This window comes from Platalea leucorodia (genome assembly GCF_965183815.1).
Source record: "Platalea leucorodia genome assembly, chromosome: 5".
Taxonomy (NCBI): domain Eukaryota; kingdom Metazoa; phylum Chordata; class Aves; order Pelecaniformes; family Threskiornithidae; genus Platalea; species Platalea leucorodia.
In genome coordinates, this window is record NC_138827.1 from 9,756,063 (window position 1) to 9,777,646 (window position 21,584).

Consider the following 21,584-nt stretch of genomic DNA (forward strand, 5'->3'; position numbering starts at 1 on the left):
AGCTGTCCGGTCACGCCTGCTCACAAACGGAACGCGAGGCCTGATGCTGTGAGGAGGGCCGAGACCCCGGAGCCGCCCGGGGGGCGGCAGCCCGCTCCCGCTCGGAGAGAGGCGTCTGCTGGAGAGGGGCCTTCGCTCCTCTCACTGTGGGTCAGCAGAAGTGTAAACAACGGGAGAGAATCCAGAGGAAAGAGCAGCAAGACAGGGAAATCGGTGAAGGTTGAACAAACTGGGCTTGTTTAGTCTAGATAAAGAATAACAAAGCAGAGGAAATAGTTTGTATTAACATAAATGAGGATTTTGGCTTTTTTTGTGTTCTCCGTGGGAAGGATGGGAAGAAACTGACTTTGCAGTGAGGAACTCTTGCCAACTAGAGGTGGAACAGCGGCCAGGCAATCTTCTAAACTGCGTTTAATTTTTTTTTTTTAATAGCTGAGATAAATATTTGTCACATACTGTCCTAGCTGGTTCTGAGCATCTCGGATATTCTTTTCTGTCTATGGTTTTATGCTTCTGCCAGGTGTATCTGAAGAAAAACCAGACATATATATGCAGACACATAACAAATGATGGAATGTCTAATTAAATGTCTTACATATTTAAAAATGTTTTGATAAACAAGTGTTTGTTGAGATTAAAGATGAAGATTTAAAAAACCCCTCAATAATATTTAACATGTTGAAGAGGTAACAGATGAAGGAGTTGGTTTTTTGAAACGAGCGACAGCTTTAGGATCTCTAAATGCTCGCTGGGAACTAGATGTTTCCATAAATTTAAATTAATTTTCCCTGGACGGAGTGCTGGCAGACAAGCGTGTGTGTCTGCCTGACCTGCCTGGTGGGTGAGCATGGCCTCCTCCTCCGGCTGGCGGGACCAGCAGCGGGATGTCTGCGCCGACACCCTCATGCTCTCCTCAGAGAGCCTGTTAGCAAGCTCTCACCTTTATCTTTCTCATCGCAGCGTGTTTAGTGAAACCGATACCCGCTGGTGGTGCTGCATACAAGGACTGCGCAGATATTTAACGCGATAAAGCAGAACAGACTGCGCCCGTGCTGCCAGGGGAACTCGTCTTGGAGACCTGCGAGGACGGCCCTCAGTCCCATCTCACGCCGCTGAAAACCGGAGCTACCTGCCCGAAAATGGCAGGTTTGGCCCGCGGGGCTCGGTTACGCGAAGCGCTGGGTAGGTGGAGCTCAGGCCCCTTCCCAGCCCAGGTCGGGAGGGATGTCGCTGCCTCGCCCGGCCCAGGGGCGGCAGCGCGGGCCGCCCGCCCCGCCGAGGGAGGAGCGGGGCCGCAGAGCGCGCCGGGGCTTGTAGTGCTGCGGGCCGCGGCGGCGGAGCGCGGCTGAGGCGGGGCGGCTGCCGGGAGGCGGCGGGGCAGCGCCGCGCGGGGCGCCCGGGCTGCGGGGAGGCAGCGGGCCGGGCCGGGGCTCCGAGCCCCGCGCAGGTACCGGGCGGTTCACCGGCAGGGCCACGGGGGGGGGCCCCGCGGCGGGACGGCGGCTGCGGTGGGCGCGCTGCCGCCGGGCGGGGAGGGCCGCGGGGCCCGGGCCCGGCCCCGCCGGTGCCACCTGCCTGCCGGGGGCGGGTGTGGGGTAGGGCAGCCGAGGGCAGCGGAGCGCAGGGGAGGGGGGAGGCCAGGCTGCCGCCCGAGCCCGGGAGCGGGGAGCCTGCCGGGCGGCCTGGGGACCGCTCGGTGCGCCCGGAGCGGGCGGGAGGAAGGCAGAGATGAGCCGAGGGGGTGTGCGAGGGGGACAAAAGCGTTGGCAGGCCTTGGCAGGTAGTGCTGGGCTCTGAATGTTGACTCCGGTAGGGATGGGCAGTGCGAGATATGTAGGCTCTTTTAAGGAAACTAGGCTGTAATTTATTTTTTTTGGTGAAAGTATTGGCGTCTGTTCATACAGAGATGTGTCAGGAGGAGGCTCATGGGAGTGAGATGCAAATTCCTCTCAGGCCCTTAAATATAAAGGCTGGTCTTGCTTTAACACCAGCTTTTTTTTTTTTAATTTTTAAAATTTGGCTGCAATTATATATATATATATATATATATATATTTTTTTTTTTTTTTTTTTACAGTGGATAGGATCTATCTGATAGTCGTGGGAGACCTTAAAGGTTTAGTCTTTGATGGAAATTGTTGAGATTACCTGCAGCATATGTAGTTTTGTAAATCTTATCTCAATGCGTGCTTGCTTCTCAGTGTACCTGTGATCATCTTTTTTTGCTCATATATGCAGATTTTATTTTTACGTGGGGAAAAAAACCCCCAGCTTTGCAGCTTCTGTTAATTATAGGAAAAAGAGAAACTTAATTGAGTTTTCTAATGTATAATTTGTTTCCGAGAATATAGTGATATAGAATTAGTTGTGGTCGTGTTTTCCTTCATGGTCTTGGAAATACATGGAAGAGTAATGTTGTTATTCTTTGCAGCTTAGTTAATATGAAGATGGAGGACTATGAAATATTCTGTAAGAAGCATCTTTCCAGAATCCAAGAAGAGGCAATAAAGAGAGAAACCTCTTTCACTGTTCAGCACAAAAATATCTCCCTCATTCAATTCCATGGAGTCCCTGTGCTTTCCCCTCTGGTAAGGCTTTTTTTTTTTTTTTTCCCTTTTCTTTGCTGGTGTGCTTACTGTGCTATTGGCACTAGCTTTGATATCCACATGTAATGATTCTACTGAAGGTACAGCTCTGCTTGAGGTATCATCTGGCCTGCTGCCTAGTGTATTCTAAGCATTCCTAGCCTTAATTTTACAAAGCAAAGTGGTAAAATGTACTTTTTTTCACATTGACTAAATTTGCTCTCATTTCTTGAAATTCGTTATCTTCACAAGGGGAGAACAGATGTTTATGGTATTAAATAGATGAATGTTATTGCTGGGCGTAACTTTATGTAAAATCATATTGACATTCCAAATATTGAATGTGTGAGTTTGTTTAAAAGTGTCAAAAAAAAAAAAAAGTGCAAATAGGAAATACTGATACAGTTGAAAAGCTTTTAAGTAAATTTCTGTTTTGCATGTGTTTGCAGCTTCCTCTAATGTATTTCACAGGCTCATCAATTATGTTAAGTCATTCTATGCTTAATGCAAACAGAGGCAAGCAGAAGACTGTTGGTAGTTTGTGCAATAATGCAGCTGACTTCCTTGTTTCAGTGATGGGAAGTATGAAAGGAGAGCCTCTCTAACAACAATCTCCAAAAATTGTGATACAGATATACATTGGAGACTAAACGATATATTGTACTATTTTTCATTTACAAATGGGTGGATATTTTAAGGTTTCCTAGAAGAAATGTATAATTTGACCTGAGACTACCAATTTTGTAGAACTTTGTGAAACCACTTCTTGTAGATGTAGTTTTGTAGATCTAGTTTTGACTTTTATCCAAATTACATATTCTAAAATAGTAGCTCAGAAGATTTTCAGATTCTGATTGGTGAAAGGATCCAGAAGACTGCTTGCATACGTTTCTGTCTTCTTGTGAAATTCACCTCTGGTTCAAGAGAGCAAGTGCGAGCTAGCCCTTCATACAACTTAGTAGTTTGAGTATGGGTAGGAAGATAGGTCACAGAGGGCTCTACAGGATGCCCGAACCTCCCAGCTCCAGAGAGGACTGGGAAAGACCTGTCCTGCAGTCCGAGTCCTGTGTCATTTGAAGTTGGTAGTGTAGCATGTCATGTGTGTGCAAATTCTTTTATAAACGACCTTTTACATTCATGTTCATTTGCATGCGTGCCGAGAAGGCGTTTTGTGCATCTTCTATTAAAAAAAAAAGTATAATTGGTTAAAATGAGGCTCGCATTTAAAACGTGTGCAAAGCTTCAACTTAGGTGATTGTTGTTCTTCTGTTGTTTTGTTCTGTTGTTTTTCTTTTGATTTATTTCTGTAATTCTCTATTGAAATTTTCATTTAGTGATATAAACCATGTTTCTTACGCTCTGTTTTGCAGCTTAGCCTTGAAAAGAAAAAGGAAATACAGCAATATAAACAGAAAGCACTGGACCTAGAGACCTGGAGACAGAACTCCCGGAAAAGAGCTTTATTGAATCGTGTTCAGGAGATTCTAGAAAATGTTCAGGTAGCGTTAGTCCAAAGCCTTCTCATAGCTTTACAGAAAACCTCTGCTTGTAGACGTTTTGAGAAAGTGCTGGGGTTTAAGTATTCATCGATATAAACATGAAATTAATAGCAGTTAACTCTCCAGAACCAGCGTTTACTGGTATTTTATGCTATGTGACCTGGTTATTGATTATTTAGTGATAATGTCTATGTTCATTGTAATGCATGGGACTTGCTTTTCACTGCTTGTTTTGGCATATGCAAAAGCCAGACCACACCAGATGACTGACTGTTGCTTTTGTAACTGTGTTTGAAACAACTAGATTGTAAAGACAAATGAACAAAACCCTCGGTGTTAGAGCAACCGGCTTGCTTTATTTGCAAGCTTATAGTTCAATCAGAAAACAACCTATGTACAACCTTATGATTACAGAATTAAAATCACCTTTGCAACAACTTGTAATTCTGTTGTGTGCTGTATAATTTTACTGCAACTATTTTGTTTTCTTTGCTGCTTCAATGATGAATTTAGTAGAGGTTTAAATTGAAAAGAATATTAAATATATCTAATCAAGTGGTATTATTTGTCTTTGAAACAGTTGTAAGACAGTCTTTAACCTGTTGCTTAAACAAGTACAGTTAACGCGTAATTTGTTGAGTTACGAAGGTGGCAAACAAAACCTGCTAGGTTGCGTTGTTTACTGGAGCGTACATGGCAACAGTCCTCTGGCTTGGGACTTGAAGAGAGACCAGGAACATGCGCTCAATACAACAATAAGTTAGCTTTTCCCCCTTCCCCCCCCCAAAGGTATAATTGGTAATTGAGTTGCAACAAATAGGATAACCTGTAGGATAATTTTAGTGTGAAAATCCTTTTAAACAAATGCTGGCTAGAAGCAGCGTGTAATTCTCACTTAAAATAAAGTTGGTTTTCCAAGTACTTGACAAATGAAAACTTGTATTTAATTACCTCTGGATTAGTAAAGAAATGAACAAATTCTTTTATAGTTCCACTATTTTCATTAGGAATTTTATTGATTTGTGCTTAGTTGTCTATAGGTTACTCTATATTTCATGCTGAAATTTTTCACTTACATTTCTTATTTAATATAAACATGCTTTCATATTTTCAGAGGAATCTTGCAAGATAATTTGAAGCCATAAAATTATTTGAATATATCCAAATTACCTTATGAAGAAAAGAGCATCTTTGGATTCAGATACTTGGTATCAGTAAAAATGCTGAGTGGACCATTGTTGAAATTTACATTTTAATTCCAATAACCTCTTTCTCATTGCGAAGAGCTCTGTATTGTAAGCAATTTGTAGGAAATTGATAACAGTCGAACTGAAAATTTTTATTGGTTTTAAGGTGGTAGCATTCTTTTTTTTTAATTCACGTGAAGCTTGCAAGAATCTGAGAACCTGAGGAGATTTCATTGAAAATACATGATTTTTTTTCAATTTTTATTTGCAGATCAGGAAAGGACCTAGTGTGAGTGACATGAATGCACGGGAGGCTGAGAATACTTGCCCTGATTCAGACTCAAAAGCTTCGACTGACTTCACGGCTCTATCAGATGTCCATCTGGCGTGTTCTCCTGAAAGGCAGGGTCCCACAGAGCTTGAAAAGACACCAGAACTTATGCCAGCAGATACTACTGGGCAGGTGACATCAAACGTGACAGAAGTAGTTAAAGCAGCAGAAGAAAATGTTTTTTCAGAGCAAAGTGAGAGTCAGTTCTCAAAAGACGTACCTTGTCCAAGGGCTGCCTCTCCTGACAACGTGCGTAATAAACTTCTGTCGCATGCTTTGCAAGAGGGGCTAGGAGTGCCGCTGTCGGATGAGGAAGTCCAAGATCCATATGTAATGAGTCTTCAGAACCTGATGAAGAAATCTAGGGAGTATATAGAGAAAGAGCAAACCAAGCGTAGCTCAAAAAGTAATTCAAAGAGGAGTATGAGTGAAAGTCATTCAGATAAAGAAAATGATGGCGTTAAAACGACTGACTCTGTGAAAGAAAGAGTAAAGCTTACAGGCAGAAGTTGCACAGCTCTGACACTTGATAAACCCAGTCTTAATAAATCAAATACCCTTCTCCAAGGTGCCTCTACTCATACAAATAACACAAGTACGTCAACTTTATCCAGTTTTTCTAAAGTGGACATACCTATGAGAGTTGGAACACCCCCATTGGTGGATTCTGATTCAGATGAAGAATTTAAAAAGACTTCTATGTTTGATCGTGACAGTAGCATTATCAGGAGCCTCACAGGCTCTTACGCCAAATTGCCGAGCCCAGAGCCAAGCATGAGCCCTAAAATGCACCGAAGGCGCCCAAGACCTTTATCAATGGGGCACATCGTTATAAATAACCCTGTGAATGCTTATGAGTTAAGTCCTAAAGGCAAGGGTAGAGCGATGGATTTAATCATGCAAGATATTGCAGATAAAAATAATGTGTCTGAATCAGTGCCGAAGTTCATGGTGGACTTCACTATGGTTTGCCCTAGCAGAGTTCCTGGTGTTAACAGAAATTCTTCAGGCCCTTGTGATGGGTTGGGGGTTGGCAAACCAAATCGCCATTCCTTTGGGCACTTTGAAAGCAAAGGAACGTTGTCGGCTACAGTGGAAGGACAGGTAGTGATGGACAGCAGAGGGCCATATAAAGTAGAGACCAGTGCTAATATTGTAGCTCCAAAATTGAATGAGCCATTTGCCATCAGTCAGTCTACAGTAACACAGAAGCTCCTCGCTGTGAATGAAACCAAACCGTCCAGTTTGCTAGAAAATACTAAATGTAATTCTCCAGTAGAACTCAATAAATCTTACGACGTAGAAAACCCATCCCCGCTACTAATGCAGAGCAAGAATCTGCGACAGCAGATGGACACTCTGAGTGTTTCCCCCGCAAATGAGCAGTTTCTAGAAAATAGTTTTGAAAAGGTAAAACGTAGACTTGATTTGGACACCGACAACTGCCAAAAAGAAAACAATCCCTGTGTTCTAACAGTTGGAATGGAAGAACAAGAGAAGCAGTGGTTGCAAGAACAGAAATATCCTGTGAGATCAGTTTATATTACCAAGAATGCAGCCCCTGATAGTATGGCAAAAGGTAAAAGATTTCCTGTAGTTGATGGTTTTTCTTAAACTTCTCGGCTTATAAATCTTTTAGGAAAGACCCCAATGATCATTAGTCATTGGTGGTTCTAAACATGGATATAGATCAAAAGGCTAAAATTTTATTGAGTGTAAAGTATCTTTTTTTCAGTAATCTGATTATTTCTCTAATTTTTAATTAATGACAAATTCTGAAATTCAGCTCGCTACTTAAGCTATTTTTAACTGCTACGGCATGGCGTAATTGCTGTCTTAGGAGTCACTTGGGGTCAAAAGTCTTATAACAGCTATTTGTAACAAATACTTGATTAAACAGTTTATAAGGAAGCATCAGCTAAAACATTGTTTATCAGTTTTGTGAACTCTGTATTTATTCTCAAGGGTATCATTTGACACCAAAAATATTAATTTCCCATTTGAGTGTAGAAATACGGGTTTAGAAATAATGTCTTATTCCATTAGGTCTAAATGAGACTACTAAAAGAACAGATACCACGTGTAAATTAAAAGAAAATACCTTTTAACAGGTTGCAAATCATTATATAGGTATCTTCTTCCAGTTCAAGACCGTTAAATCTGTATGTGTCTCTACCAAATCAAGCTAAAATGGCGTAAATAATTTTAATTCACTGAAGCAAGTGTAGGTATACTATTCTCAGAGCTAGATTTTTTATGTCCTTATTTTAATAGAGGCTCAGTTGGTGTTACTGCTGTTCCAATCATGTGCTTAGCCCACAACTATGAACATGCAAATATTTTGAAAAACTGTAGGAACTGATGAGGTTCTTTGCAGTACTTAATGGGAACTTGATAGCGAGGTTCTTTGCAATACATAATGGGGACTTGACATCAAAGATATGTTGCACTTTTTTACTGATGATGCAAATTACTCCTGCTTAAAGCATGTATGTCTGTGGCAAAGATCATACAGAAAATATTTAATGCTTGATTTTTGTAATGTATCTTCTCAGAAGATATTGTAAAAACTAAAATGTTGGCCTTTGAAGAAATGAGGAAGAGACTTGAGGAACAGCATGCACAACAACTGTCGATTCTGATAGCTGAACAAGAGAGAGAACAGGAGAAATTGCAGAAGGTAAGGTAAAAAGAGGAAAAATTCTAAGCAAAGGTCACATATGTTGTATTGCAGTTTGTCAGGAAGCAGTTGGTTTTAAAACATCTATTGTATTGCTTTGCAGAGTTTGAAAAATAGTCTTATAGTTGATTCTCTCTTTTGTAGGAACTGGAGGAGCAAGAGAGAAAGTTGAAAGGAAAGAAGGTTGCTACAACAGAAATAGAAATTTCCAAAGTGAATATTAACAGTAGGATGGAGTTGGAGTGGAGGAAAAAAAGCGAGAGTGGCTTGCTGGAAAGTGTGCAGTCTCAGCTGGAGACAGTCCATAATGCAAACGCTACCAGCATTGGTAAAACTGAGAGGGTAGAATGTAGACTAAATGTTGTGCTATATTTTGCTGTGCAGTGCTCAACCGGACCAGCTACCCCGCTGTACTGATAAATGCATTGTTCCTGTCCTAGGGCACTTGTTGGTCAGGCTACGCGGCCAGCTGCAGCCTTCAGCTATTGACAGCATATGTAAAACAAATTGTGTTGCATCTGTGTCTAGCTGGCATTTAGCACAGTTTCAGCCATCCTTTTACTGTTCCATGTATTGCATTTGTATATAATTGCTACAGGGCGTTCATCCTCATTCCATATAGCTGCGCAGCAGCGGGCCGGGTGTTCTCATTTGTGTAGGAGGATGAGAAGGGCTCTGCCAAGGGGTCTTGACTGTAAGGAAGTACAGCTATAGCTGACAGAACACCTCTCACCTGTTCCAGAACACTGAAATGTTTTGTTTTGTCTTCTGTTTAGCGAATTTTGCTAGGAAATGAATCCGAAATATTCAGATTGCTTCTTGCCTATAATTGACCTTGTAAACAAAGCTGCTACCTCTGAGCTGAGTTCTGTTTCTTGAGTGTATTAACATGCAGTTACCAAACACAGATGGAAATTGGGTATTCCAATAGGCAAACTGCAAAGGAACTTTCATTTGAGAGTAAAATTGCTGAACTAGATGATTATTCTTATTAATCTTTAGGATCCATAATAGCAACATTAAACACTTTAAAACCATTTTATTTGAGATGCTTTGTGAATAAGATCTTCTGTAGAAATTTTAACATTAGGTAAGTGATTTTTCATGCTGTAGCATATGGACATTTTTCCTCCCAATGCACAAGTATTATGATCTGCAATTTGAATAAGAATTGCTAACAGCCCTGGGAGCTTCTTTGGTCTTAAGCCCAAAAAGGCTTCCTGACTGCAACCAGAGTTAAAGTTTATGTATGTGCTTGATTTTTATCTGCATTTGTTGTTTTTTATGGAGTGCTGCATTTGTATATTTGTGTATATATCTCAGTATATATGTGTATATGCACACATAGTCATTACTTTATGGACCAAGCCTGTGTGTTGAACTGTATGTTCTGCTTTGCTTGCAGGTTTTGCTCATACTGCGACACCTGACACCTTTGCTTCAACAAGTGAAACTTCATTCTTTCTCTGGGGACCGTCAGGTGGTGGAGTTATAAAAACCTCGGTATCTAGGCCAAGTAACAGGATCAAAACTAGGTGGACTCAGGTAAGGAAAAAAAAAGGTTTATTTATAGCTTAAAAAGCCCTCTAGTTTTTGTAAGACACTGGTAGCTTTATAATAGCTGTGCAGTAATATATCTCACAGAGAAGTTTGCTGTCCCTTCCTATATCAACTTCAATAGGATATTTTTCTCGTTGTTCATATATGCAAAATAATCATATAACAATATATTGCTTCTGCTAAGTTAATATTATCATGGGTACTTCTGGCCTAGCCAAAACTTTTATCAGCGGCCTGTTTCTTACTTGAAAACTTATGTCATATGATTCACGTTATTTGAGAAATAATTCATAATTCTTGCTTCTTTATCGAATGTTTAGAAGGTGCTTCTTTTCTTTTAAGGTTTTCAGTCCAGAGATACAAATGAAGTTTGATAAGATCACTGCTGTGGCAAAGGGGTTTCTCACTCGTAGACTCCTGCAGACAGAAAAACTGAAACATCTTAAGCAAACTGTAAAAGTAAGATCAGCATTTTTATTATGCAGCTTCTCCTCCTGTTTGCTTTTGTTCCTATCTTCAACTGACAGGTGAAATCATGGATTTTCTGATTTCAGAAGAATTTGGAAGTGTCTGTCACATGAATGTGTGAGTGTTGCATTGCTTAGTGTCATGAGGTCCAAGTCAAACAAAGACTACATCCTATGCGTACAGTTTGTAATGATTCCTTTGTTGTGAAGGATTATGCTTGGTGCTTAATCTTACTTTCCTGTCTTCCCCAGGACACTATGGAGTTCATAAAAAATTTTCAGTCTGAAGCCCCATTAAAGAGAGGAAATGTTTCAGCACAAGATGCATCCCTTCATGAAAGAGTAATGGCTCAGGTGACACAGTTTAAACCTTTTTCTTTTCTTCTTTCCTAGCTATTCTGCTTTTGTAATATAAATACCTAAAACCTTCACAGTGACTTTGTTTAAAGTAAAAGGTTTAAACTATGGCTGTGAAGAGAAGATTCCATTTTTGTGATGACACATTAAGAGAGACTTCAAAATTATCTTTTCAAGTGTTTTGTTTAGATTGAAAGCAAGAAGAGCTTGATGATCAAAACCATGGGAATGTTAAATTGACTGAATATTTTATTAAAACTTTAATTATTCTTTCCAGCTGCGAGCTGCTTTGTATGACATCCATGACATATTTTTCACGATGGAGGCATCCGAAAGAATGAATATTCTGCGTCATGATCGTGAAGTCCGTAAAGAGAAGATGCTCAGGCAAATGGTGTGTTATAGTCAAGAGAATGTAAACTGTTTTAAAACCTGAAGTACTGAATCATTTTGCTTTTAAGAGATTCTTTCTCACCCAGTAAAAAGTTTTTTAAATGTAAATTGTTGTTTAGTTATGCTTCTGTAGGTAACTTTCTTCAAATAAAAAAACAAAAAAAAAGAGGTTACTGCAGTAGGAGATTAATATGTTGAAACTTTTAGTGTGTAGATGTATAAAAAATAGAATGAAAAACATGGTGAAAGTAATAACAAAAAGTTTGTACTTTAAATAAGAATTCATTATGGCACACAAATATTTTTAATCTGATAATATAAGGAAGATCCTTTAATTTTAAAAAAGAAAAAAAACCTTGAATTTAGCCTGAATGTGAACTTAGTACTGAAAACACTGTTGGTTTTGTTTGGGTTTTTTTGGTTGTGGGGTTTTTTTGTTTAGTGTGGTGTTTTGGGTTTTTTTGGTTTTTTTGTTTTTAAGTAGGGGCAGGTCAGATGGGGTTAAGCTCGGTAAGAGCAGTAACTAGTGTTATTGTCGGTTCTTTTGGGTTTTTAGGATAAAGTAAAGAGCCCAAGAGAGAGAGCGACACTTTCAACAGCTACACAGAAATCTCTGGACAGGAAAAAGTACATGAAGTATGTGCAGTTCTCCCTTTGTGGTGGTGGGGGGCGGGGTGCAAGAGGATGGGCAGGAGACATTGGAAATAGTGAAAAGAAGTTTTTGGAGTAACAGCTTCTTTGCAAACCAGTACCTCCCCTAGGAAGGATGAATAAAAAAAAGTCTTCAGGTGTGTGGTGATTTACTAATAGTAGTTGCTCTTACTTTTAAGAGGCTTTTGTTTGTACGGGAGAAAAATGTTTGTTCTAAGTTGTGCTTTTATGCTATATTTCAGTGGTGAGCAAAATGATCCTTGTGCACTTAGTTTATGATTGACTTTGTGAATTGTGAAAAGTGCTCCAAGTTATCTTATCAGTCTTTCTAAAGTGCCTAGCAATAGAGATACTTGGTAGAGTATCTGGCAAAGTTTGGGGGGGATGATAGCAGGCATTACCCTGCAACACAGTGGACTGAACAGTTGTGTTACACTTGCTCATGAGTAAAAGGTGATAATCTGTAGTACTGCTCTGGCAGTATTACATGTAGATGTAGATCCTGTTGTAGGTTTTCTCTTGCTGTTTCTGTTTAAGACCTAGATGATGATTTTATAATTTAAATATGTTTCAATACTTTTGTTTCTCTAGGGCTTCAGAAATGGGAATGCCAAGTAAAAAAATAATCATAAAACAAAAAACTCCTGAAAGCCGGTGAGTGAAGTTTACTTGTATTAGGATGCTTCTAAAGAACTGTCTTATAATGATAGATTCTTTGATCTGCCTTGGTGGTTTGCCATCAGTCAGCTCAATTCCTGGCACTATAATGATGGACGGTAATGAAATCTGATTTAGCATGGTCTGAGAAAGGGGTTTATTAGCTCATTAGAAGATAGAAAATATTTATTTTCTTCAGAGTCAGTTCTGAAATGTTACCTTCCGAAATTATTTATGGCTTTAAATCTCTGTGCTCAGGTTCAAGGTTTTTCTCTGACATATTAGTATCTCGTAAACTTCAGTTTGACATTACTACTTTTCTTAATACCCTTTACTTTAAAATGTAGTCACTGATAGGCTTATCTGAAGCTGTCAGAAAAGAAGTGGCTTTCTGTTAGGAGGAAAAGTTCCTACTTCTAGATTGTGCGATTGTTTGCTTAGATCATCGAAATTACAGTGTTCAATACTTGCGGTTCAGGAAGACAGCAGCCCTTTCCTTACGAGGCCTGTCTGCGCCTTTTTCTAGTGCACAACATCAGATACCTGGCATCCCTTAAAAACAATTTTTATCCCATGCTTACCCAAAAGCCTTTAACACATGCTGTCTACTAATACAGGTCACTCTTTAATGACTAGTTTAAGCGATTCAGTCCTTTTTTCCTGTATGTTCTTGTCAATGACTGGGAACCCAAGGCACTGTTGAGGGAGTTTTATCTATGTGGTTTTTTGTTTATTTGTTTTAAGTAGTGGATGTAGTAATTCCTCTTCCGGTATTTTAATTCCTGCCACTTTTGCCTACATGTCATCTGCGTTACAGAACCTGTTAGCCTTTTCTGAAATTTGTTATGTGAAACATGATGCATAATTCAGTATTCCTTATGAGATTTTTTTTTTTTTTTTAAGAAGAGAAGAAATGCTAATAAAAGTTTGTATTTTAACAGCGTACTTCAACCAAATCAAGGACAGAATGCCCCAGTTCATAGACTGCTTTGCAGACAAGGGTAAGGGCACAGCGTGTTCATAGCCTAAAGATGAAAATTAAATGCAAAGTGCAAGAGCACAGTGATTTCTCAATAATATTTACACGTACTGATGCAACTCTTGTTCAAAGTAAAAATAATTACTTCTCACAGTATTTTGAGAGAGTGATAAAGCTCTGTTTTACCTTATACTGCAAGAAAATATTTAGTGTTCTCATCCTCTTGTGTATTGTCGCCATTTACACTGTGTTCCGACATTTGTATTTGTAACATTCATTCCATGAAGCTTTGCTTCCACTTAAGGAAATATGTATATTTTTAAATGTAGACTGTAATGCCACAGTATCTGAACTGAATCGGTTTCTTGAATACAGTTTTAAAAATCTGTTCGTGGGGAGGTGTTCTCCTATTTAATATATGTACTTAAGCCATAATAATGTCAACAAGAATTGTACACATACTCAGGAGGAGGCTCTGTGGGACACTGTAAAAAATGTTTTCATGACAAACACAGTTTGATAGTATCTTTATATTTTTGGATACAGCCTTTCAACTCTGATGCAAGTGACTTATTAACTCTTTTATATTTAATTAGAACCCCTAAGACCTCAATGAAGGGGGTTGAGCAAAATAGAAAGAAGGCCCCAGAGAGCAGAGTGTCTAACAAGGCTGTTCCAGGTGTGTAGAAAATTGGTGCTTGGATCTTATAGTAAATAAGTTACTAGTATCTAGAAAAAGTAAACGGGGGATATATTGCTTTCCTTTTCTTGTGCACCTGCTTTGCTATGTCTTGAATCTAACCTATCTCTTTAAACAAACATGTGCTGGTAACTTAACCATCCACTTTTAAATTCTATAAACGTAGTATATAGAATGTACTGCGCAGCTCATTTGCTTTCACTCACCAGATGCCCAGTCATAAAAAAAGTTTGCCAGATATATTCACTGCAACTGTTTGAGAAGCTAATAGTAGTCAAACTAGACTTGGATTAGAATCTTAATGTCATTTGATTCTTAGTTCTGTACACACGTGTAACTCATCTTCAACACGAAGCCTACTGAAAGGGCAGGAAGGGCAGTTTCAGACTTATCAGTCAACATTATTCAGTTGTCATACAGTCCTGAAATTATATATGTTACTGTAGTATCTTACAGAATGTTTGAGTCTTAATGACCCAATTTTAAAAGTGGAGTATTCCTGTACTTGCATACAGAGATTACTGATTGGTTACCTTTTATTAAAAAGGTTTGATAATAGTGCAAAACCTCTCAGTTTTCAGCCCGTTCAGCCATGAAAGGACTAAAACACTATGAAACATTGTATACAACTTCAATTTTTTAAATCAGATTTTAAATTTCTTAAGTGACAACCTTAATTTATCAAAAGGTAAAGTGATTTACGCATTCTAAAACTGCTTAAGATCTTACTTACACTTTGTTCTCAAAGCAGAGTTCCACAAGTCAAGTATAAAAATTGGGAATTTTTGGGCTCAATAAGGCAAATTATAATGTAGTAGGATTTCAACTGTTTTCCATAGTGATCTGAACTATCTTTATGTATTAAGTATCAAACCTTTCCTATAAGGGAAATTCTCCGTTTATTACTGCCCTGGAGCAATGCCGGCAGGGAGCATCTGCGCATTTTAGTGCAGCGTGTACACTGTTTAAATGTGATATTTCCCCAGAGTGTTTGGTTTTTTCATAGTACTTTGTGAAGCCATACACATCTGTAGCATTTCAGTTTGTGAAGGAGGGAAAAAAAAAAAAAAAGAGGGCAAAATAGAAAAGTAAACAATGAGATTACAATCAAGGTTTGTTCATTTATTTTTCTGTTGCCAGTTCTCCTGGCAGTGCTGTCACCACTGAAGTGGAGCAAGGCAGCTGTTCAGTTGCACTCAGTGACACTACAGGAAAATTAGCAAAGGTAGTAAACAATGTCTCTGAAATACAAAGAAGAAAATTAAGTAAGCAATATAATTTCAGCAACCAGAGGTAGCCATTAAGGCAAGTTTTCACCTGCAAGTTTGCAAAAATGTGTCTGGTATTAACTAGTAAATGAGAGTGCTGAAGAACAGGGACAGTAAAACAATCAAGACCTCTACCACTTACAGTATGACAGAGGTTGTAGAAGAGCAGTAGTGTAAGGGTGGTGTCAGTGTCAAGTTCAGCAGTGAGTTGAGATTTGGATGCCATTCCCAATCTCGTATGATTCATGCTCAGCTCGTCATGATCTACAGTGTTTTTTACATTTGTGTCTGGCATCGGACATCCAGTTAAAGCATTCTCACTCTGCTGTGTTGGCATTGTGTGCTGCTCTGCTAAGTCCCTGAGTTTATCTTAGTCGTAGTTATCTAAGTCGTGACAGTTGATACTTGGCAATGAAAAGAATCCTTTGGCATACATCTCTCCATTTCTCTTTGCCTTTCCTTATTGCTACTTGCTGAGTATCTTGAAAGCTATTTAACGCCTTCTATAGTGGACTTCTTGGAACTTAAAGCAGATGTGTCTAACCAATTGTATGCTGCCTAGTTCTGGTTGCACAACCTAACCTCGCTTAGTGTTTGGACATCACTTGTGTTCCCGTGGCGTAATACCAGCACTTCCGTATGCTCCTTTATAAATAGTTTGGGCTACTTGTGCTAAATAGAAATGCATTCTGAAATTATTAGGTGGGGAACGCTCGGCATGAAAGAAATAATCTGCATAATTGTTGAATACATTTAAATAGAACATGGTTTTCTTTATATATGGATAAAATGTGAATAGTGAAAGGCTTGGCAGTATGTTGTATAGGGTTTTTTGTTAATATATACTTTTTAAAATCTCTTCTTTGAAGTAATAAAGTATCTTTTCAAGAGAGATCCTTGAAAGTCATCTGTAGTGAGGCAACAAGTTCTGTCTGGGAAAGACCATAGACAGAGGATAATATAATCTCAAGTGTCAATTTGAAAAGGAAATGAAAAAAGTCAAACAAATGCATATGCTTCTCTTATTTTAGTAGAAGTTGTGCATGTCAGAAAATGAAGAGTTGTAGCAGTGGTTTGGTCTAGGCAATACAGAGTTTTATTTATATCTGCAGCTATGTCAGTCTGCTATACTCCTAACCCATAATATTTCTATTTAATTTCTTGTCTTCATTCATCCCTGACTCCCAATTAAATTGTGCTTATTAGAGGGGGGAAAAGGGAAGGAGGGTTAGTAGAATACAACTATTATATATAAATGTCACTTATGCATTCAAATTAGACGAGAGACATACCCTCAGAAGAAAACAGTAACATACTCATCCAACTACTTTGTTCTTTTATTTCTTTTTTTTCACTCCTCTGATTGTTTTTATAAATTCTGTCTGCAAAGTGCTTTGTAGCTTTAATACCACTCCGATTGATTGTTGTCTTTTTCTGGCAAGAAGGCATTTCTTTTAGGAATCAACTGGTGATCCTAAATTTAGGTTTTGTTGTTTTGTACTCCTTCAATCCAGAGTTCTGTGCTAAAGAGAAAAGTACAAACTAATAAATCTGTAGAGAGTCTTATTTGTTGTTTCTTTTTTTATTAGTTTAAACGGGACAGAGATGCTCAGTCAGTAGCCTCCAAGCTGTGCCAGGCAGGGTATTTCATGTGATCTGATTGTGTTAGAAAGAAAGTGGTTGAGATCAGGCAGCTGCTGCAACCAGACCCATTCATCTCCTTTGTTTCTGCCCAGTCTGAGTAAGTGTTGTGGAAAAGAAATACGGGGCATGAGGCATATAGAGTATCTGGGTGGCAGCAGCACTTGGCCAGGCATGGTCTCTGCTGCATGCCTGTCCAGCCTGAGCAGGCAGCAGGTTGCCTGCGTGAGATGGCGTCTGCTGGGAGGCGTGTTAGCGTTCAGGCCAGCACTTCAGGAAGGCATCAGACTGGCTGTGTGTGAGTAGCCGGTCAATCGTATGTCATAGGAGAGAGGCGTTGTGTAATTGCTCCCCTTGCCACTGGAAAAAGTTGGGTGATAATTGTATTCAGAAGGACCGTAACTCTTGTTAATAAAATTTGGCTTCTTCAATTCCTTAGTCTAGATTGCTGGGGTTTTTTTACACTTCCCTATACTGTCCTGTTCTCTAGGTGAGGTTTTTACGTAACTTGGAGTGCAGTTGAGGAGGGTTAAGAGGTAGTGTTAAGTCACTAATAAAGCATCATGCCTGTCAGCCTGGTTGTTTGTCCTACGAGACCGCAGGTGAGCTGAAGAGTGCAGCACTGGAGAGTGCTGGGCCAGCCAGAATGCCTTTTGTGTAGTGGGAAGCAGTGCTCAGCAGGGAGGGATCCTGCTGTGGTAAGGTCTCGGGGCGCATTTCCAAAGCTGCTTTGCACTGTGCTGAACGTAGCCCTTGGACACCTGTAAGTAACCACTGCAACTCTGACAAAGAGTAACTGAAGACCCTAAAAAGGACTGGCACTTTTTCGTCACATTCATTTAATTGCCTGGTAATCATTTCTCTTCCATGGCTGTCTCCCATTTCCACTGCTCTGCACCACGTGGTATGATTTTCACGGCTTTGTATAAATGTTTGCTCACATTGCTGGACACTCGCAATAACTGCCTGAACCTAACGAATGCGGAGTTGTGCTACTTTTTAGCAGCCTGCAGCGCTAAACCCTTATTACTGGAAGATCCTTTTGCTATGCATAGTATAATATGGCTTTCTAAATATATATATGTGTGTATATATTTCTTCCATGTGGAGATACGTTACTTATTTATTTATTTATTTATTTATTATTTTTATACTTGAGCAGCTTTCCTTTTATAAGGGCTCTGCCTGCTGACCTTATTCATACTGCACTTTTAATTCTGGTTGTGTCTATCGAGATATGGAAACCTACAACTGTCTCTTGGTTTATTAATGTGGCAGTTGGGGAAAAGGAAAGAGTTCTCTTAAATATTTGACTTGTGTAATATTTTTTTTTAATTGGTAGTTTGTTTAAAAGTAGTACATGGCATAGTTAAACTTATCGGTCATTTAATCTCTGTCTTGGTGATGTGACAGACTTTTAAAAACTTGTGAATTGTAGTTGTAGATGTTGTAGAGTAGCAGAAAAGAAGATGGAACAGTTACTGAGGAAGGAACTGCTATAAAATGTCGTTACTTTCGAACCTCTAGGTAGTTTTTGTAAGGCGTTTTGCATGTAACATTATGAAAACTGCCATTTTAAAAGTAGCCACTGAATATATAATACTGCTTAAAAAAAATGGCCCTAAACATTTTCAGGTATTTTTGTTGGATAATCCTGTTACAAAAACCAGTGCTACTAATTGTAAAATGCTAATGTTTCTACTTAATTTTTAGGAGCATATGCAGGAAGAACCCAAAGAAAGAAGCCAAATGTTGTGACAATTTAAGAAGACAGCACTCGCTGGGATAAAATGGCTATTTTTTAATGATGGCATTCTCAGCACTGATTCCAATATTGCATCTTCTGTATGTATATGTGTATTTAGAAATGGTAAACATACTTTTTCATTTCCAGACGATGACACATTAATACAATCATATTGAAGTAATAAAGGGCTGTGAAGCTCTAATACTTGTGGAAAAATTGCATGTTAAAACTTACATATTCATACTCCTGTGTACACATAAGAGTCATAATCTTGTTTATTTAAAGATGACTGTAGGGCAACAGTAAGTTAATGTGTGACTTTTTCACACACTCTGATTCTTGTCTCAGACATAAGCTTTTTGCATTCCTTAAAATTGCAATGTCTGCGTATGATTGCCACCATAAATAAGTCGTGTGTATATATTTTTAGTTTCATACCATAAAGTTAAAGCAGTTAAATAAGAAAAAAAAAATAATTCAAACAAAACTGAGCTCTTCCATCAGTGAATTTGTCAGCAGCCTTTTTGAATGTACTTTCTGTATGAATGAGATTACCTCAATTTAAATACTAATGGCCTAAATGTTCTGCATTTCTGCTGAGTTGGACAGAGATGGATCCCGATTAACTGCTGGGCAGGCAGACGTACTTTCAATGACTTTACCGAAACTGCACATTTATACATGTGGTAGGTCAAACCACTGTGCTGGAAGAGTCCTAGGATTTTTTTTCCTTGCTGTCTACTGCATTTTCTTACAGAAACAACTTTTGGCCGAAACGAAGCGTATGTTCTACAAAAATTTTGGAAGGCAAGATTTTAATTGTTTTACCATTTCAGACTTACAAATTATTGTCCATAATAATAATTCGGATATCTTATGTTTTGTTGATGAAAATTGCAATTTTTCTGAGCAGCTTCTCTTCTACCGTGATCTAACAGGCCCTTGTTCCGCAATCATGATTTCAGGGGGGGGAAAAAATCCCTACCTAAGCCCAACAAACACACTGTAATATTTATGGAAATCTAACATTAAAAGACCATGCTCATCTTTTACCTTGGTCTTCCTACTGATGGATATTATCCTTCAACTTGAGGGGAGCAGAATTCTGTAACTTCTGTCTTTTAATGAACTTGAGACATGATGTTAACATTCAAAGTCCAATAGAGAAAAGCTTGGCAGTGTAAGTCTTCGCAGGGCTTACCGTTTTGCCCTGTAACAGTACTAGTAGAGAACCAACTGCTGGAATGTGGAATGGGTTATATCCTGTTGCTTTCCCCCACTAGCAATACAAGGCAACGCCCTAACTTCGGAGGCTTTGTAACATGTTGACATGGATATGAGAAAAAAGACTGACCGACAATTTCATTGTGTCAAGCAGCCCGAAAGAGGAACATGAGTGGTCGGATGCGGGGAGTGTCTTCAGGAGCAGCAATGAGTGAATTGGCTTGCTTGTGGCACTAGTTGTGGCTTTTATTGACCACCAAGTCTGTCCTTTGCAGCTAGTGACATTGTTCAAAACAAGTGTTTTATACCATGCAGTGAATTACCCAAATTGCATACTTATTAAAAAGGCAAAAATGCTGCCTAAACAATTTGAGGAATGCTCGGTGGCTCTTTACAGTGGCGTTTATTTGAAAGCTGGGGGGGGGGGGGAGGGCTCCCCTAATGGTGTAAATGTAAGAGTTTACACCGATGGAGGACCTGCCTCCTTCCTACAAATGCTATGGATCTTTAAAATTTCAGCTGTAATACAAAAAACGCCCAAGGCAAGGTTCCTGCTCAGCCGGGAGGCATCAAAGCGCTGCTTTGGTTCCCAGCTTTCCTTAGGAGGGGAAAAATTTACAATGGCAAGAGTGTCACAGGTGACAAAATGTGCTGTTGATAAAGCAGTGCTAAAGATAAATGTTTTTAAAGGATGTTTTATGTGCTGTATTTATCATTAGCATAGGCAATATGTTGATGTAAAAATAGGTTTAGTTTAAGTGTTAGTAAAAATGAACGCTTACTGTCTGTCCAGGTTTCACATCTAAACCTTTTACTTTTAAGCATGCTTCCAGTATGTGTAATAAAACATTGTAGCATGAGGGTTGTGGTTTTTTTTTTAACTTTCACGTGGCCTTTCTCTTGACAAGTGCCAGAATTTGTTTTTGTACTTGATGTTTTGTATTTATGCATATTTATCTTTTTATTTTGTGTGGAATTGTACTATCATTATAAAAGTGTATTTATTTTTGTACTTTATTTCATTTTCAGGTCTTGCTTTTTACTTAAAACATACTGCACAATAAACTTCAAAAAGAACTGCCTTTCTTTTCTTTTTCTGGGTTGGATAATCACTGGATGTAAAACGAGGAAAAGGCAGACCCTATGGCGCAAGGCTTTTCCACCTCACAACTGGCTGCAATTCGTGCTGCTCGTTAAGGGTCTTTTGACCTGCCCACGAACAGGGCCGGTACCCCCGTGTGCCATTTTACACGAGACTCAAAGATCCGGGGGAGCCGCCTCGGCCGCCGGCCCGCCCTGAGGCCAGGCCGCGGCGGAGCCGCCCCGCCCGCCGCCGGCTCTGAGGCGAGGCGCTGCCCGCCGCGGGGCGGGGCGGGAAATGGCGGCGGAAGGCGCTGCCCGGCCGCGGCGTCATGTGACGGGGCGGCAAGATGGCTGCCTTCCCCTGGTGAGGCTGGGGGAGGCGCGGGCGGGGCGGCCAGGCGCTGCCTGACCCCGTCCCGGGAGGGGGCTGCGCTCCCCCCGGCCCCTGAGGCGGCGCTGGGGAGGGCGAGGCCGGGGAGCGGGCTCGGAGCGGGCTGCGGGTTCCCGCGGCTGTCTGAGGGCGGCCGTCATCCTCGGCGCCTCTCGTAGCCGGGGGCCGCAGCGCTGAGGCGGGGG

The 21,584-nt window shown here is 39.9% G+C and overlaps 2 protein-coding genes across 8 annotated transcripts in view; both read left to right on the forward strand.

Moving 5' to 3' along the window:
• The first annotated feature begins 960 nt into the window (after window positions 1-960).
• On the forward strand, window positions 961-20,945 carry CCP110 (centriolar coiled-coil protein 110). 5 transcript variants are annotated; one of them, XM_082313577.1, is made up of 15 exons: window positions 961-1,182; window positions 2,431-2,587; window positions 3,955-4,083; window positions 5,542-7,180; window positions 8,157-8,281; window positions 8,426-8,609; window positions 9,687-9,826; window positions 10,184-10,300; window positions 10,561-10,662; window positions 10,943-11,059; window positions 11,615-11,694; window positions 12,301-12,363; window positions 13,308-13,367; window positions 13,942-14,024; window positions 18,668-20,945. In XM_082313577.1, the coding sequence occupies exons 2-15, from the start codon at window positions 2,441-2,443 to the stop codon at window positions 18,718-18,720; spliced, it is 3,039 nt and encodes a 1,012-aa protein (XP_082169703.1). In that variant the 5' UTR covers window positions 961-1,182; window positions 2,431-2,440; the 3' UTR covers window positions 18,721-20,945. The 5 variants fall into 5 exon arrangements, 4 of the variants coding, with proteins under 4 accessions (XP_082169703.1, XP_082169702.1, XP_082169704.1 ...); XM_082313576.1 differs by lacking the exon at window positions 961-1,182 and adding an exon at window positions 1,326-1,447; XM_082313578.1 differs by lacking the exon at window positions 961-1,182 and adding an exon at window positions 1,326-1,447 and having other exon boundaries at window positions 8,160-8,281.
• Window positions 20,946-21,289: 344 nt separating this feature from the next.
• VPS35L (VPS35 endosomal protein sorting factor like) overlaps window positions 21,290-21,584 on the forward strand; it is a 57,347-nt gene continuing 57,052 nt past the window's right edge. For 2 of the 3 annotated variants that reach the window (XM_082312485.1, XM_082312489.1), the window contains exon 1: window positions 21,290-21,372. In XM_082312485.1, coding sequence (XP_082168611.1) covers window positions 21,356-21,372 — 17 coding nt within the window. In that variant the 5' untranslated portion in view covers window positions 21,290-21,355. The remainder of the gene's footprint in view (window positions 21,373-21,584) is intronic. The other variant, XM_082312487.1, reaches the window with a different exon arrangement.

Bases quoted from the DNA above. Each gene is read 5' to 3' on its own strand.
- CCP110 (XM_082313577.1), top strand. From the start codon at position 2,441: ATGAAGATGGAGGACTATGAAATATTCTGTAAGAAGCATCTTTCCAGA. The intron at 4,084-5,541 runs GTAGCGTTAGTC...TTTTATTTGCAG, and splicing joins AGATTCTAGAAAATGTTCAG to ATCAGGAAAGGACCTAGTGT. The intron at 11,060-11,614 runs GTGTGTTATAGT...TTGGGTTTTTAG, and splicing joins AGAAGATGCTCAGGCAAATG to GATAAAGTAAAGAGCCCAAG.